The 16,184-nt window shown below is 42.2% G+C and overlaps 1 protein-coding gene across 1 annotated transcript; it reads right to left on the reverse strand.

Annotated features, from left to right (window-relative positions):
* Nucleotides 1-251: 251 nt before the first annotated feature.
* Nucleotides 252-3,754, reverse strand: gphb5 (glycoprotein hormone subunit beta 5). Its single transcript, XM_076748011.1, has 3 exons — nt 3,709-3,754; nt 2,104-2,296; nt 252-443 (listed from the first exon to the last, which is right to left on the reverse strand). The coding sequence occupies exons 1-3, from the start codon at nt 3,735-3,737 to the stop codon at nt 252-254; spliced, it is 414 nt and encodes a 137-aa protein (XP_076604126.1). The 5' UTR covers nt 3,738-3,754.
* Between the last annotated feature and the right edge of the window lie 12,430 nt (nt 3,755-16,184).

Below are 16,184 nucleotides of genomic sequence, written 5' to 3' on the forward strand. Positions count from 1 at the left end.
GTAAACTGGTGAAGTCTAAGTAGGCGACATGTTTTTTTAGGACAGCTGTGCTAACTAGCGAATTTGGATAACATAGCGTTGGTCACAGTTTGTCAGCAGAGCGGACGGACAGGCAGCGACCTTCTCTTTCACCCTCGTCCTGTTTGTGTCGTCGGCTCCGTCCACAAACGCTTCGCTCAACCAAAGGCGTGAAATATCTGTGCGCCGATCAAAAGCAGGAGCATGTATTTAAAAATGGCCGTTCAGACGTGTTACACAGACGTTATGCACTCAGTGGTGCTGGTCAGGCAGACGCTGCAGTCACACCTCAGGGCCACCGGGTAGGTGTACGTCGGGTCGACGTTCGGCTGGCAGTTGGGCAGTTTCACCGTGACCAGACGGGTCTCGTTGTAGGTACAAACCCGCTGGTAGGACTCGATGAAAGGAGGGTCCAGGATGGGCTTCTGGAAACACAAACATAATCTTAATGACTTTTCTCCTTATTTTCTTTAAGCTGGTTAATTGAAGATGTCTGTCGATGTTTGCTTTAGAGGCCTCCGGCTGCGTCAACACGTCCTTTTTCTGAGTGATCATCTTTGAGCTCATTTCAGCTCTTCAGCTTTGTGACGTCAGCTTGTTCGCTCTGGTTCGCCAGCCGTCACTGCTGACATCTTAGTTTTGGTCAATAATTCTTTGGTGGCTAATTATCAAATGAAACAAGCTCGTTCATGAATTTGGCCCATTCATCAAAACATCGCTCTCCGGCGCCACCGTTGGTAACTTTAACAACTCAAGCAGAAAACCTGCAGATGGAACAGTTTCTCTCATCGCAGCAACCTGATGTGGGAACAAATCCACCTAAAGAGACTTTTCATTTTTAGTAAATCCTTTGCTTCATCTAGTCATTATTAGCACACAACAAATTTGCCAGAGAACCTCCATTTGGCTCTCAAGCTGCCTCTGAAGGGAGATTTGTGCCACATCTGCAAAGCCTCTATTAATTACTTCTCGTGTTGGTGTTCCAGGATTTTAATCTTATTCTGCTGTTGGTCTGCAGTAATTAAAAATTTCTCTATCATAACCTCAGCTGAATGCACTGAAGGTAACACTGGAAATCCTGAAGCTGGGTCACTGTAAATAGAGACTGTCCTATGACCTGATGTCCACAGATGTGACCCCTGACCCCTTAACTGTCTGTCCTACAGACTGTCCCTCAAGCAAGACATGGACTCCCTCCGCTGAGCTGCGACCTCCCTGTGGGGTAGAGCAGACAGTGAGATGAGTGTCCTCCCTGAGGGGATCCACAGAGTATCACAAAACAAAGCTCGGCTCTCCGGCGCACACTCCAGCTCCACTGCAATAACAAAGCAGGGAGAGTCATGAGCTTCCTAATGCCTCCTGTCACTGAATACGATGTACCAGATGAAACTTGAGATTTCACAGCATTTTTTTGTATTCGGTTCCCGCCGACTTATGAAATCCAATTGTGTCTTTTGTGCACTTGAGGCATTGTTAAGGAAGCCACTGCTGTCGTTTCAATCTCTGGATTCCACGCTGCTTTCCATTCGTGCAGAACGTTAACTCAATTTCACTTCACACGGCTCCAAAAGCCTCCTGTCCTCCTCCATTCTGAGCAGGATTTACATTTCAGACAACCTCTCATTACTGGGAGACACAAATTAGATCTCAGCAGGTGATTATAAACACAGAATATGTTTTTCTCAGACTTTTGACACGTATATCAGCCTCTCTGGCAGTTCCACATCCGCCCATCTATCCACTGTATCTGCCGAGCAACCGAATCCCTGCACTTGCAGCCGCCCTTGCTCTGACCTCCCTGCTGAGGGAGGAAAGCGAAAACAAATGTTCTCCATGGGGATCACCACCTCCTCATCTGTGCATCTACAGTATCTGTCTCGCTGTCTGTCTGCCTGTCTGTCTCTGTGTCTGATTGGCTGAATGTGCATCTAATCCTTCTTCTTCTCGTCATGATGCAAACAGCCGACTTGTTTCTCTTGTGTGAAGTTGTCACGTTTGCTTATGTCACCTCTCTGTATGATCATAGTTACACTCCTCTCCTCTCCTCGGTGTGTACAGTACAGAGGCTGCCTCCCAGCTGCTCACCTCCCAGGTCTCACAGCGCCCCCAGCAGGCGTCGGTGGTGATGTGCAGGCCCCCGCAGCCAGGCTTCTTGGCCAGGAAGGTGAACTCCCGGACGGCACAGCCAATGAAGCGCCGTAGGTTGACGGCTGACACCTGGTGGAGGGAGTCTGGTTGCAGAGAGACCCAGAGCAGAAGCATCAGCAGCAGTCCAGGCCTGGAGGGTGAGAAGAAGAGATTCAACAAAACATCAGCACCTTTTAACGGCTTGTGTGTTGAAGGAAAGATATATATATACATATATAAGGTTACAGGTTAGAAGAACAGGTGCAGAAGAAGCTGGAAAGGTGTCAGCGATGTGCTTTAGGGCCCCAAAACTCCCCGTTTTGCTCTGCGTCTGCGACATAAAGGAGAAGCAATATTTTCTTGCAGGAATCTGTAATATTTCATATTTCATGCCTTCCTTTAACACATAATTCAGATGTTCTCAGCGAACGCGTTCTGACGCGTGTTGTGTCACTGTGAAACTGTCTTGTTCAACACGCTCAGACAGTCCTACTGAACCACTTTTTCTCTTGGCTGTCAATTATTATTCAAGCTTCTAAAAAAATCATTTTAAACGCTTCACATGACAAGAACAGCACATTTACTCCACTTTTGTGTGAAATATAAGATGTTAAGTGTAGATCTTGTCAATTAGATTCCATTGTTGGACTCGACTGATCTTTTTTGGTTCCTTCCTCTGAAGCCAGACTGCACCTGATGCTGTTTGCTAAGAGGACTCTGACTTTGCCTGCTTCTAATATCCATCATGATGTTAACAAGGCTGGTGTTGGCGCCTTATTAGACACAATTAAAGTAATTGTATTCGTAGTGGTCTTCACACCCATGCGTCACATTCTGCAATCCTGCAGGCCTAAATGCTGCGTTCAAGGGAAGCCTGCAGTGCTTTGCTGTCAGTACTGATCAGCTGGTTTCTTTATTGTGTTTGAGAAAACAGTCTCACTGCAAGCTCTCAGTCATATCAACACATGAATCTCAATCGGCACATGGAGTTTGTCATTGTCGTTGACTCGTAAATGCTCAAATTTCCATTTCTTTCTGAAGACTTTAGAGACTTTCTTTCCATGTTGCTTTATACTGTACTGTACTGTATATACTGTACATACCCTCTGGGTGTATTCGTGGATGTATTATGTAGTTTAAATATTCGTGGATTTGTTCTATGCAGCTGAACACTTCGCTGTGCCGCCCTGTGCTGTAAAATGACACATAAGTGAACTTTGATGCCTTTCAGTAGCTTTCTGGAGCTTCTCATCACACCACATTTCTCAGGAAAAACACATTTTTACATCACGGTACGATTTCACGACAACTGGGAAAACTCCATGTGCTGATGAAGAGGAGGTGATATGATCAAAAGTGTAGAAAAACTACTAAACCGACCTCGTGGCGAGATTTTCTTCTCAGCTTCTGTTTGTGAGGTCAGTAAGAACTTTGGACCTGAGCTCTTTTATTCTTTGTTTTTAATCTTTGAGCCCAGGCCTCCATAGAAAGCAGCGCTCATGATAAAGAGATGATCCTGGTGAAATTAGTCAGGCTGAAAGAGTCTTTTCTGAATTCACTCACCATTGCGACTTCTTCCTTCGCGCCGTCATCTCAGATGTGCTCACTATTGAATACGCACTGAAATACACTGACGCAGGTTGTTGCTGTCAGCAGGCGCGCAGGCTCGTGGTTCATCTATCAGCTCTGGAGTTACTCTGTGGACAGCTAACATGAACCACAGTACTTGCCACCATATGCTCCTCAGACCTGAACGAGCCGGGGCTTTTTATGCCTTGTGTCCTGCCAATCAGAGGCTGAAGTCCTCACCTCAGACTCCCCCAATCCCCCGGAGGCCCTTCTACCTGTCGCTGCCCATCCAGTTCAACCACCAGCTCGTTCCCACTCCATTAGCTTGATTAGGGAAAGAGTCTGCCCTTTTGTTCAGAGTCATTCACACGGAAGAGGGGGAACAACACAGTCAAACACAGCGCCTACCTGTGTCTGCTCTCACTCATCCGAGCTCAATTAGCTGGCTCCAGAGGCAGACCCTGCTCCTGTTCTCACATGCCGACTGTGATGACTTCACCCCTGAGCTCCAACACGGCTCTCCGCCTCGTTCTGCCACTTTGTCTCATTTCATTCTTTTACTTTTTTTGGTTGCCAGTGACATTTCCCCTCACACGCAGAGAAAGCTGGCCATTACTCAGTGTGTCTTGCAGGCCGTGCCGCGTGGATCGCTCTCTTAAGGCCGAGAGGATGCGTGAGGGAGGGTGCGTCAGCCCTCGCATGAGACAATGACAGGAGGAGGAGACGGGGAGAAGAAGTAAGAAGAATTGATTTGGGTGAGTAAGCACCTCATCAAGAAATTACCATCGTCAGAGGCCCTGCAGGCAGCGCATGGAGCCAGTGGAGCAGAACTGCTCTCAAGTAGTTCAGGAAATGAATCTTTTAAAAGTAAAGTTGAAAGTTGAGGCCAAGCAATTAAAGTTAGATTAGAGAAAATATTGAGGAGGATGAGTCAGGGACAGGTTCACAATCTACTCAGACACCCTGTCCTCCTCTCCATCAGGAAGAATTACCCATCTGGAGGCTATTATTGAACACTGTGCAGGGTGTGGAATAACAGAGTGCATGTAATTGGATAACAGTGGTGATTACAACGAGGTTAATTGTAATTCAGTACAAAGGCAGTAAGCCTGGATTTCCACAATCCGGCTTTTGTGCAATTACTCGCAGATTGAAAATGAAAGATTCTTTTTAAGTTTTAGCTTCATTTTTTGTCATACTTCATTAATGTCTATGGGGAAATTCCTCGGCTCAACTCAGCTCCAGCTCTGAGGCCTTTCATAAGAGCAATGACAGGATTCATGCATGTGTTTTAGTGTTTATTGTTCCTTTTAAAATACTGTGAGTGTGTAGAGCTCCACAAGGAGAGAACTGAAGTCTGACCTCTGGAGCTCGCTGATGTGAGGAAACGAGGTCGACAAAGCAGCAACTAATCCTGAACAATCTACAGACGTGCGGCGAATTAAAGCAAAAAACAACATTAAGTGTTCTGGTCAGGTGTTGCAATTACATTCATGGTACATACATCAAGTTGACCAGTGGCTGTGTACACATTGTCAGTTAATGCTGATGATCTTAATAAACGCTGAATGAACTGCATTTGATTTTACATTGAAAGAATAAAAGCACGGTCTTCGGCTCAAGCTACACACGAAGACGAGAGAATCAATTATGTCTCTTAATCAGTCACATAAAGCAGCTGCAAAAACTGTCATAAGCTCCTCAAGTCTCAGTCCAAATTGCACCTTGCAGCTAATACAAGCCATAGTATTGTTTAAGTGCTCAATAATCTGGTCAAGTGCTGCCATAAAAGAGCTGAAAAGGCTTCACTTAGTGCAGAGCAGAGCAGCAGGATTAACACTCCACAGTTAAATCAGAGCAAGCAGAGATAAAATGCTGGAGGCTGAAGGGAGGTTCAGAAATAATTTATTAACTTTGTTAAGAAATATAATCACATTAAAACAACCGTATTGTTTGTATTCAAGGATATTATTTCCAGGAAAAACACACAGTTATCAAAGAAGGCAGGAGGGGTCACACGACGCTACCCCAACCCCACAACATAAGGCTGTAAAATAGACTTTCCTTGGTGTTTTTGCTCTGTGGATGTTTAGATGGACCTGCTTTAAAAATTTGTATACATCTATAAATCAGAATATGTCTTCAACACATTTCCAGGTTAAAAACACATGCGGTGGATTCAAGCACTGAAGAAAACAAGAGACCAACCAGGATTTTTTCCTAAACTGTTTATATACACAAATTATGAGCTCACAGTAAAGTTCAAAACAAGCTGAAAGTCATTATTTCATTTTAAAGTATAGTTTAGCTCTGAGAAATTCATATGCAATAGCAAGCGTTTTGGTTTTGATTCTTTCTTAAAAGCAGCAAGGAGAAGGAGAAGGTCACCAGGTTGAAACACCAAGTTTTTCCAGTTAAATAATGAAAAGTCACAGCCACTCAGGGGCCCTTGAGCAAAGCACTCCTCTCTCTACCGCCGGGCAGAGGCGCACAGCAGCAGAGGACAGTGATATACCGAATAATCCTGCAGAGTCAGCGGAGCAGTAACACGGTGTGGTGCTGACCTCTGCTGCTCAGCTGAAGCATTGACACGTATCAAAGGCCTGAGTGTGCACCATGTGAGACTCTCATGGGTTCAGCTCTTCTTTTGATGCCTTTTTGGCTTTTTTGTGTGCTTGTTATCACTGTTCTCCTGAATGAGAGTTTTGTGTTTGAGTTTTGCTGGAACTTTCTTTCCTGTTTTTCACCTAATTTCATATAAATGTTTAGTGTTTACTGTGTGGAGGCCATGAAAACACCTAATGTGGATAGTTTATTTGTGGCAGATTAAACAACACAGCTATAATTTTATGTTTACATTACTGCCTGAAATGAAAGATGACTACTACACTAACATGTGTACATGTGCTGCTCTCTCTGATGATGACTTCATGTCACAAATACTTTGAATGCTGGTTATCCATTCAAGTCCACAGAACTTTTACCTTTATTCTTTCCTTTAGAGGCCTGGTACTCTTCTTTGTCACCATTTCTTCACTGTAATTGTTTTTATTAACAATTCTTGCATTTCTCAAAAGCCTCTGAGGAAAAATCTCTAGTTTGACATTTTGCAAACAGAATCTGTCAGGACACTGGAGCTCCATGCAGAGTTTAGCTGCTTCTCTGAACTGCTGAGTCAGCCTGTGCGAACTTTGACCTCTGTGTCAGCGCCTCTGCAATCTAGGGCACCCCAGGAAGCATATGGATTATACTGTAGGTACAGCATCTGCTTCAAGCGCTGCATGATGTTTGAACTTGCTTTGTGGTTCACAGATGGGCTCCAACATAAACATACCTGTCACCTTGAAACACAAAGGCCTTTTCATATCAGGGTGGAGCTGCTTTTAATGGATCAATTAAAATAATAAATCACGCCAAGTTTATATCTGACGATTAATATTCCTGCTGCATTCATATGTTTGCTGCATTTTACTGCTGTAGATGTTTCAGTCTGAGCTCATTTCAACTACTTTATATCCAGTGATCTGCTTAAAGCTACAGCAATGCATCATATTCAATAAGATCATCATATGTTTGCAGCACGGCCGTCCTGTGAGAACCACGTATCTCCAAGAAGTTTGATGAGCTCAGAAAAAACTCTCTGTTTTCAGCTTTGTGACGATGCATTTTCCAACTGATCCAAGAGGCTTTTTAGAGAGTTTATTTCGCTGAAGAAGGAGGAGAAATCTCAAGCGATAAAGAAACACTTCATCCTTAAACACATTTAGAAATATATGGTTTACACTGGACAGGAAAGGTATGAAAAATTAGAATCTGAAAAGTAAAACATGTAAAAAGTAGGGAATCATATAAAATACTAAAGTAAAGTACAAGTACCTCTAAATTGTACCGTAGCCTACTTGCCTGAATTACCGAGTTATTTTAAGAAAGAAGTGCGCATGCGCAGCCCTTCCTCCAACTGGTCGTGACGCTTGAATTTAGCGCTTCAACGAAAACATCTATGCAGCAAACAAATTTTGGCGGAAGGTTGTTCATCATGATATAATGACTTTTCTTTGTTCTGGCTATGTCTGTTAACGTCTTTCAGTAGGTTATATGTGGACGGTACAAGGTAGCAAACCTGTTTTAGCGAGCTACTAACTTCAGTCAGCTAGCGAATGTGCGCTAATCTAGCTAGCTAACAATGTAGCAAACGACGTTTAGCCTCTTTTCGGCCGTAAATGCGCAGAATTGTCCATATAATCTATTAAGACGACGTGATTTATCTGTCAGATAAAATGACTGGTCATGATATGGTCATTTTGTTTTTTTCATTTGTGTGGAAAATTTGATTTCGAGTTAAGCTAGCTGCTGATGTGCCACAGCAGTAACGGCTAACGTTAAGTTTCCGTTTGAGTGTCAGCGTGAAGGTTAAGGACTAATAATTTGGCATGTAGCTAACGTAAATTACGGCAAAATAAAAATGGCGTAGTTGACAGGTAAATGGGAATGCATATTTTTGTGATTTTAGCTATTTTATGAAATGGCCGTGGTACCGGTGGAGGATAACATTGAGTTGCTTGCCTGTCGCTTTTATTCCAAGTCATTCTGTCTCTTGTAGTAACGTTAGGCCAGTTTGTAATCGTCCCACCGTTTTATGAATGATGGAGAGGAAACCAGAGTTGCACGGAGGCTCCCAGGTTTTGGACGTGTTCCAAAGTGAGCTGACATTAAGCTTACATGCGGGACCTTTAACCCAGGTGACAGCGACCAACTGCCAACTCCTGGAGCGGGTGTGTGTTGAACCCTCACTGGTTTCTATTTTTAGTCTCCCAGTGAGTTTTTTGCTCGGCCCGGTATGGCTTTGGCTTCTCCGGTGTCAGTCCGGCCGTCCTGGAGCTCTGCGGACTGCATTTCTGTCACACTGCGCTTCGGGTTTCGTCCCCACCGAGGACTACAGAGCAGGATCCGCTCTTCCACATTGGAGATCATTAGTGGTTGGACCTGCATCTGCACAGCATCCAGCATCTTCACCAAAACCTCTTTTGCTGCATGTAAGTACAAGAAACTTTTTCAGTGTGCTCATATGCTTGAAACTTTAAATAGGGAATAGTGTCTGCACTTGTAAAGCACGCACTGGCTCTTGACAGCGTTGTTTGGTGGTGAGGTTTCCTTAATCCAGCTGTAATTGATCCCAGGAATCATCAGCGGTGTTTTTCATGCCACGGGTTTCCTGTGCGATGTGTGTTTTTCAAAGGATGATTTCTCATTACAGTCCTGTTAACGCTGCAGGGAAACCGCTTGTTATCTGCTTTATTAAAAGTCCTCTGGTCCTCCTCAAGGACTCATTATATGAACCGATCTGAGAGCAGAGGTACACACGTGTTCCCTGCTGCTATTTTTAGGCCCTGACAGCTTCATAACAGAGACACTATCTCACATTCCTGCAGTCAAAGGGGAGCGCAGATACAAGCAGTGATATCAAAACTGGCCAAATTTAGCAATAATACAAAAACATCCTCATCTAAATGGTTTGAAAATGAAATAAAAGGAATTAATGTCATACATATTCAGAATGATGTATTAATGGGTGATTGTGGTGTAACATTTAAGTGCACACGGAATGATTGCACACCTTTTAAAATGTGTTCCTCATAGCATAACACCAAGTTTAAGCATTATTAATCTATTTTATTTACACTTTCAATCTATCTATCAATCTATTTTATTGCATAACCCTTCATTTAACACACAATTGGTTTCTTTGACAGGAATATAGTGATGGGTAAAACGACTGGAAAAAACAAGGTTTTATTGCTTGAGAAATTGAGAACCACATTACCAAGTGATTCAGTCCCTTAAAGACAAAATAGCTTTTCAGAATGTATGATTAACATGAATTTGCATATAGCTTGTCTCACCTGTGATCCTTGAGGTTTACCCATCAGTTTATTGGCCATTACATCAGTGGCTCTGTAGGGGGCAGCATGCTTTTTAATCTTCATCTCATGAGAGAATAATCACATTAGGATGAGTTAGTAGTTGTGTTGCTGTGGCTCCTCCATCTCACTGCGTTTCAGTTCAGTGTTGTCACAGTGTAAGATAGAGGGGTGCGTGGAGAATACTTAAATAGATAAACGTCCTTGTTGAAACTTCATATGTGCTGTAATTTTTTCTATACTATATACTATTTTGACCTCTGTGTCTGTATCTGCAGATTGAATAGCCAATGTGTTGTGATCCACTAAAGTTCTTTTCCGACATCTTGACTGTAAGCCTGACAGACATCTGCACTTACTCGTTTTTTCTTCTTTGTATTCTTATCTTGATTTTTAAGGGTCAGTGTTTAGGTAACCATTGCTTTCTGGTGGAATAGTTTTGCCAAAGGCTCGCTATAAGATGTTTGTTCAGGTCACACATGCGAATTTAGAAAAGCGCGTGAGCGAATTTGCATCTGTGTTGCTTGTGGAGTTAAATTTTAGTAAACTTTCATGCAGATTTCTCCTCAGCCTGTGTCCCCACATGTGTGACTGTACCCTTTTGATAACACAGAGAAATTGACCTGAGACCATATTAAAACATTTCTGACATGTAATTCTACACTCCCCAGCTGCTAATGCTGATGAACAACAGTGACAAAATCCATTGATGTAGACGATAATTTAAGTGCACTGAGAATCATTCTGGTAAGCACAGTGGATTAGAAAAGCACATCATGGTAGGCATGATAGTATGATCTGTTTTGATTGGTGGTTACCCGATGATTAGAGCAGCAGGCTGCCGACCAGAAGGTTATAATCTGGAGCATCCAGGAAATGCTGGATAGAGACTGTGACTTACACCTGCCTTACTGCAAGTGACTCAAAGTAATAAAGGAGTCACGGCAGTGACCTTTACATGTCCAAGATGTCCAGCTGTGTGTTAGGAATGACACTGAGATTCTACCTGCAGGACATTTGTCCCCAGTTTACCTCTGTGTTGTGTTTTCAGTCAGATGAAAGCAGAGATTGCCTCTCCCTCCTTTTATTATCATATTATCCAGGGTGTGTCTGTGAATGTTCTGTGTGACAGGTTCAGCAACACTGACTCCATTGATTTATTGTCCGGGCTTACACAAAGAGCACAAAGACATGCTGGAAAAGGACTAATCAGAGTGTGTTGTTGTGGAAGGCGTCACAGAATTGATGATGAGAAGAAAGAATCAGGAAAGAAGTTGTTGTTGTCAGACCTCAAGAGAATGCATTAGACGTGGTTATGTTTAACTACTGTACAAACTGTGGATGTCAGAGGGTTTGTGTCAGGACGTCAGATCAGTTCAGTTCAGTTCACATCTGGTCTGTGTTGGTTTCATTTCGATACTTCAGTTCAACTTAGTTTAGTTTTGTTCAATCCACTTCAGTCAATTCAGCCTATTTCCATTTAATTCCTTCCTGTTCCAAAAGGAAAACTGTGTGTATAAAAAAAGAGTTCATCAGTCTTCTACATTGCACGGTGTGCTATCAATATTTCCAAAGAACCAGTTTATTTAAACAGTGAAACAAATTCTGCACAATTGTGATTTCACATTTCATTTCACAGTGACTGAAGTACGGTAGAAGGAGAAATTAGTCCCTGACCTGACTGTATGTTTTTGTCCAGTCTAAGATGAGTTGAATAATGGTGGATTAAGTATGTCACTTCTCTCTTAATGATCAAACCATGTCATTGCTGGATGATCCCTTATTCTGTAGCTGTAGGAGAAGGATTGGAAGTATGTTACAGTAGTACATCGGTGAAGTAGTTTTGTCACAACATCTGTACAATTGAAGAGTATAGTGACAGTAATCTAACTGTAAAAAATGACACCACACTCAAAATTTGGACGATTTTTGTTGGCATGTTTGCATCTTTTAGGGTTTTTTGTTTTGTTGTTGTGAAGGTGCCTCTTCAGCTCCACTCCACAAATTTCTAACATTGAAAGTTATGAACTCGACGGCCAGTGCAGCATCTCGATCCATCAGTGTAAAGTGGACAGGTTAGGGTTACTAGTTTTTACTAAGTGAAGGAATTATCACCCTGTGGTAAAATGGTTGCGTAGCTACATCGAGGTACCTTTTCCATCCTTCTTATTTTTATAGTACATGAGCTGTAGATGAATTGGATGGACTGGAAGGTTTCTTTGGGTCATGCTGTAAAGAACAACAAAAAATAAATGACCTAAAATTACTCCTGTCAAACATACCTGCTGTTAAGTGATGTGGACTGTTAAATCAGCTGGCGTGTGGATCTCTGAGATGTGAATGCATCCCTGCCCTTCTCCTCATCAGCCTCCCCAGTGCTGTAAATAATAGTAACGTGTGCACCTCAGCTGGATGAATACATACAGAAATACTCTGAAAAAGCATCTGAAGCTGGTGTAGTGGCCTCATGACGTCCCCCCTCCCTGTGCTTTTTCCACAGCACTGTTATGTGTTTCACTGCCTTCTGCCTTGTTGCTAGAATTAGAGCTGACAGGAGCGACTTGTGACTTTGGCTCAGAGAAACTCTGTCATGGGCTCTCCTCTGTCTCTTACACATAATCTTTTTCTGACTGACTCTTATCTTTTCTCCTTTAGGCTCCTGCATTTCTCCTTCCTTAATTCTTTTTGTGCCTCTTCCTCTTTTTGTTTTTTTTTCATACATTTTGCCAAAAAGGTCTTTGGCATGTTTGCAACAGCTGAAATTCACTAAAAAGGACGTGACATATCGTTGATCAAACTGCTGTGACTCATACAGCAGTGTTACACTATATTGCTGTTGGCCTGCAGTCTTATGAGACATATTAATACCCTTATACAGTTTGTTTTTATTAGTTACACACAATGAAAAATATGAAGTAATAAAATCTGTAGTCCTTGTTATTGTCTGTATGAGTCTTACTTGGACTCCCTTTTCTCTTTTTGCTTTTCATTTATTGCACTTTCTCTCTTCCTCCTCCTGTCTTATGCCTGCTGTTCCTCCTCTTTTCACCTCCCTCCCTCTCTTTCTCTCACCTCCCCCTGGTCACTCGCTCTGCAGCTGACATGAAGCCTTGGGATAGCTCAAATGCCGTGCTATAGTGGTGCCCCCATCCTGCCCCCCCATTGGTCCACATCTATAGTTGTGTTTTTAGACATTGCATGTGTTAATTACTGACTGACCTCAGTGTTTGGAAACACTCCACAACGTCACAGTTTTGTTTTAGTGCATTTTCACCTGTGGGCTCACCAAATTATTTAATTTAACATTAGTAAGTCGTTAAATTTTTTTGCTGGTAATTTGACTTATTGAATTTCTAGTTATTTAGACAGACAGTTGCAGACTACTCTTTCAGAAATCTAATGATGCTGAGGAAGTTACAGTGATATATATTGTACTTGTAGCTCACTGCACTTATAATCAACCAGAATAATTGTCTATAGTTGAAATTACAACGGTAGTGGGAGTTATGCAGTAGCTTTTCTCCTTTCTGTATGTTGACCTGAGTGTTCTCATTAATGAGTTAAGTGACATTTCCTCTTCATTCAAACAGAATTCAAGGTTTTGTTGATGACTCAGCAGGCTCTTTATAATATACATCTATTTTTGAACTATTGACACCATATTACGAAGGCAGGACTCTGAAGATCACTGGACATCTTACAGACAGTCAAAACCCGGGTTAAGAGGCTCTGAGCTTTTGCTGTTGTAACCTCAGGTTTTGCAGAAGCCTTTCTGTAGACATCAGGTGTGTCATAGACGAGGACTGAGTCTGAAACTGAAAGACTGACGTTACGCCTGCAGTGTCGTAAGTCTTAAACAGTGCAGACTGGCCGTACCTCATTACCTCTGCCAAGGAGGTTGTGGCCAGCAGGATCTCCTAATGCTTGCTCACAGTTTACACAAAGATAAATATGAATAATGATTTTAATCCATATCTCTCAGCCCTAAATTTGCAAACAGAACATTTTTTAACATTTTTACTTCTGCACCTGTAAATTGTCTATCATGACTTTTACTTTATTTTTATGCACTTCTGAATCCAGATGCAGATCAAAATTGTGTGATGACTAGAATAAAACCAGATTTAGAGAAATCTTCAGCATTTTAGCTGTCACAGTGCTCCATACTTGTCTTTGTTTTGACACTTTGACCTTTAATGGCTTCATGTCCGTTAGCCCCTACCAAAGAATACTGTGCTTTTATGTGTGTCTTTGCTCTTTTTCAGTGCTAAGGGGAAGCTGATCAAATGAACAGATACTATTTGACCTGCTCTGTTATTTACTCTGCCATATTAGTGAGGCCTTGTGCTATTTCACACTGCTTTATTTTAGCCTCACTCACCTGTCCATTCTCCTCAACTGTCAGTCATGTTTGTGCGACGTTCTGGTCAAATCAAAGGCACCTTTATTTTTTTACAGGGTGATTTGTGTGAGCAGACATGTCACACATTTTTCTCAGTTCACTTACTCGTGTCCTAGAGCGAGACAGAACAAGACAAGCCCAGCACCCTTCATCCAGCGCTCGATATAAACTGACAGAAAGGTGTTTCATTGCTCTATAAAAGATGATCGAGTGTGTGATGTGTTTTCTGCTGATGTGTTGAAAAAGTCTTGGTGGAGGTACATGGCTGTTAAACTCAAGATCCCTCATGAACTTGTTGGTCTTTTTTCTTCCTGTGTGTATCTGTCGTTGTTAGTTATGGTCTTGACCCATTTGTGTTGCTTTTTAAAGAACTAGTAGACAGATTTTTTGCCAAAAGCAGTTTACAGATACCTGGCACATGGGTGCTCAATAAAAAGCACAAACTATTTTCTTTGGCCTGTTTTCAGCAGTTTTACAGACAGGAGATTAAAAGCTGCTATGCCAAGAGATTTTCTCTGATTGTCATGATGACGACCTGACTCCCAGTGGTCCAAATTGCAGCTGTCATCACACCTGTTCTGGTTACCAGTAAAATGCAGAATTGATTTTAAAAACTCACTAAATGTTTGTAAAGCCTTAAATGGATGAAGTTTTCAATGCTTTACTGACCTGCTAATTCCATCCTCTGCCAGGTCACTTCGGTCGTCCTCACAGCTACTCCTCTCACTTCCTCACTCGTTTCTTCAAACCGAATGTGACTGAGCTTTTCCTGCTGCTGCTCACAGCCTCTGGAATAATCTCCCGTCCTGCATTAAGTCCTGTTCCACCTTTAAAGACCCATCTTTTTCACTTGCTTTTAGTTTCACCTGAGGCAGCCCCAAGGTTTTACCTCTTAATTTACTTCTAGCATCCTCTTAGTGTTTTTCATCTGTTGTTGGTCTTCTTCTATTTTATTACTTTGATTGTGATTTTATCATGCTATTTGTCGAAGTGATTCTGTTTATGCTCATTTCCTATTTTATCACTTTGTTTTTGATTTTATCATCTTTCACCATTTTTTAGTGCCTTCTCTGTATTATTGTATTTTTGTCTTCTGTGTACTTTTTATGTTTTAACCGTGTCTTCCTGTATTGAGACACTCTAAACAACCTGCCTTGGCTGTAAAGTACTTTTTGGTTACATCCTGCTGTTTTCAAGTGTGCTGTATAAATAAACTGACAGGACTTGACTAGATCAGACAAGCACATCCAGCAAGGAGAAGACAAAAGGCGAGGTCAAGGTAAAACTAGACACGAGGAAAAATGCTTGACACTGAGAGAGGGGAGCACACAGGGAGGGAAGATTATGACGGACAGGTGAAGCTGATCAGGGCGGGGTGGACAGTCACACAGGTGGGAAATGCACAAGGGCAGGGAGTATTAGAAAGAGCTGAGTATTTCAAAGTAAAACAGGAACTGACGAATAAAGGAATGAAGGAAAGAAAAACATAACCTAGAGAGCAGGGTGGGGCTCACCGTGTATTTTTAAAGTCATACAGCTTGGCCTGAGGCAGACTCTACCTGTTCGGTTAATTATCGTGCAAAATAGCCTGGGATGATACTGCATTTTCACAGCGTGCTGGGAAATTATGCCTTTCTCTGCTCCATTGCAGCATCTTTCAAATCTCTGCTTTTCATCACTGCTTATTTGTTTCACGCATGTTTTTAAATGCGTTATGTCAAATAGTGCACAGGTAATTACTGTGTGATGTTCAGTCAGTCAAGTGTTACTCAAATGCAGCTCTCAACTTATTTTCATGGTGATGTGTCTATAGTCCTGTTTTTACTGTTCCATGTGTTATCAATATCTGCTTCAATGCCACTGTGAGTAAATCAGGCAAACACTGAATAAATACTGTGTAATATGTAACTTTTATTTGTCCTGATTGTCAGCTGGCAGAAATTGCGTTGTTAGTTAGGATGTCTTTTCTGGCCAAGAAGTCAGCTTTAAGAACCCAAAATTTGAGCACAGTGGAACCAAACCTTTAGCCCTGCAGAGACTGTTATGCTTCACTTTGAAGCCACACTGGACTGCACATACACTAATGCTGCTTTCTCCTCTCTTTCTTTTGTAGCGGTGCCATGCTGCCGGGAGGCAGTGGATGAGAAAGT

Source organism: Chaetodon auriga, chromosome 14 (genome assembly GCF_051107435.1).
Source record: "Chaetodon auriga isolate fChaAug3 chromosome 14, fChaAug3.hap1, whole genome shotgun sequence".
Lineage (NCBI taxonomy): Eukaryota > Metazoa > Chordata > Actinopteri > Chaetodontiformes > Chaetodontidae > Chaetodon > Chaetodon auriga.

Bases quoted from the DNA above. Each gene is read 5' to 3' on its own strand.
- gphb5 (XM_076748011.1), bottom strand. From the start codon at position 3,737: ATGACGGCGCGAAGGAAGAAGTCGCAATG. The intron at 2,297-3,708 runs GTGAGTGAATTC...CTCACCCTCCAG, and splicing joins CGAAGGAAGAAGTCGCAATG to GCCTGGACTGCTGCTGATGC. The intron at 444-2,103 runs GTGAGCAGCTGG...TTGTGTTTCCAG, and splicing joins GGCGCTGTGAGACCTGGGAG to AAGCCCATCCTGGACCCTCC.